Genomic DNA, 1,120 nt, shown 5'->3' on the forward strand with positions numbered 1-1,120 from the left:
AGAGGGGAGGGCCCGCGCAGGGGCGATGAGGCCTGGAGGCAGCAGTGTGGTGTGCGGGCAAGGGGGAGGGACGGCGCAGGGGCGATGAGGCTTGGTGAGCGGGCAAGGGGGAGGGACGGCACAGGCGCGATGAGGCATGGAGGCGGCGGCGGCGGCTGGTGGCGGTGATGGGGAGCAGGCGCCGGCGCAGAGGGACGGGGCGGGGAGAGGGACAGGCAGGCAGGCAGCCAGGCAGGCAGGCGGGCAGGCGGGCAGGCCAAGCATGCCCAGCCTGCCAGCTCCAGGGCGCCGCCCGATTTGTTGTTCCACAGCCGCGTGGCCCCACCTGCGCCAGCCGGTAGAGCATGCGCGAGGAGACTGCGGTGGTGTGGGTGCGCAGCAGGTTCTTCTCAGCTTCCACTATCTTCCAGTCGTACCCGTACCCGATGCTGCCGTAGCCGCCGTGCTGCAGGGCGGGGCCGCGCAGCGGGGCAGCCAGGTCGGAGAGGCAGGCGAAGCGCCAGGCGTGGGAGCGGGCAGTACATCGGGCCGCGGGCGGCGGCTGCGGCGTCGGCACGTGGTGTGGGGCTGCTCGACACAGGGCAGCGCAGCGCGAGATGGGATGTCGGGCGGGGCTGGGGTGCACCTGGTGCGTCTGCTTCACGCGTTCCAAGTAGTCCTGGGGAAAGTTGGAGGCGGGCGTGGCTGCGGGCTCTGCATGCAGGCACACCACAGTGCCACGCGTGAGGTGGACAGGCAGGCAGGCGAGCCGCTGCGCTGTGCCTGTTGCTCCAGCACAGCGCTGCGGTCCCCAGCTCGGGCCCGCCAGGTCATGCTCCACGCCCGCCAGGTCAGACTCCATGCCAGGACAGCGCCGCCAGGTCAGCGCCGCCAGGTCAGCACTCACTGGTGAGGAAGAAGGTGTCGTGCGCGTCGCGCGCCGGGTGCTGCTGCGGCTGGAACAGCGCGTCAAAGTTCCAGAAGCTGCTCTCCACGTAGTTGTTGGTGGGCATCTCCTCAAACCCCATCTGCGTGAAGATCCGGCGGAACTGCGTGCGCACCTGCAGGGCAGCGGGCGCGGGAGTGGGGGTAGTGGGGAGGGCGCCACTTACGGCACTCGAACCACAGGCGGTGCGCGGGC

General features: G+C 71.0%; 1 protein-coding gene across 1 annotated transcript; it reads right to left on the reverse strand.

Moving 5' to 3' along the window:
- Nucleotides 1-325: 325 nt before the first annotated feature.
- CHLNCDRAFT_22470 (hypothetical protein) lies at nucleotides 326-1,040 on the reverse strand (the record flags this gene model as incomplete). The annotated part of the gene is made up of 3 exons (XM_005848405.1): nucleotides 326-445; nucleotides 626-693; nucleotides 887-1,040. Coding segments are annotated over 3 exons (342 nt in total), but the record flags the coding sequence as incomplete, so codon positions are not given.
- Nucleotides 1,041-1,120: the final 80 nt, after the last annotated feature.

This window comes from Chlorella variabilis, assembly GCF_000147415.1.
Source record: "Chlorella variabilis unplaced genomic scaffold CHLNCscaffold_8, whole genome shotgun sequence".
In the NCBI taxonomy this organism is placed as follows: Eukaryota; Viridiplantae; Chlorophyta; class Trebouxiophyceae; order Chlorellales; family Chlorellaceae; genus Chlorella; species Chlorella variabilis.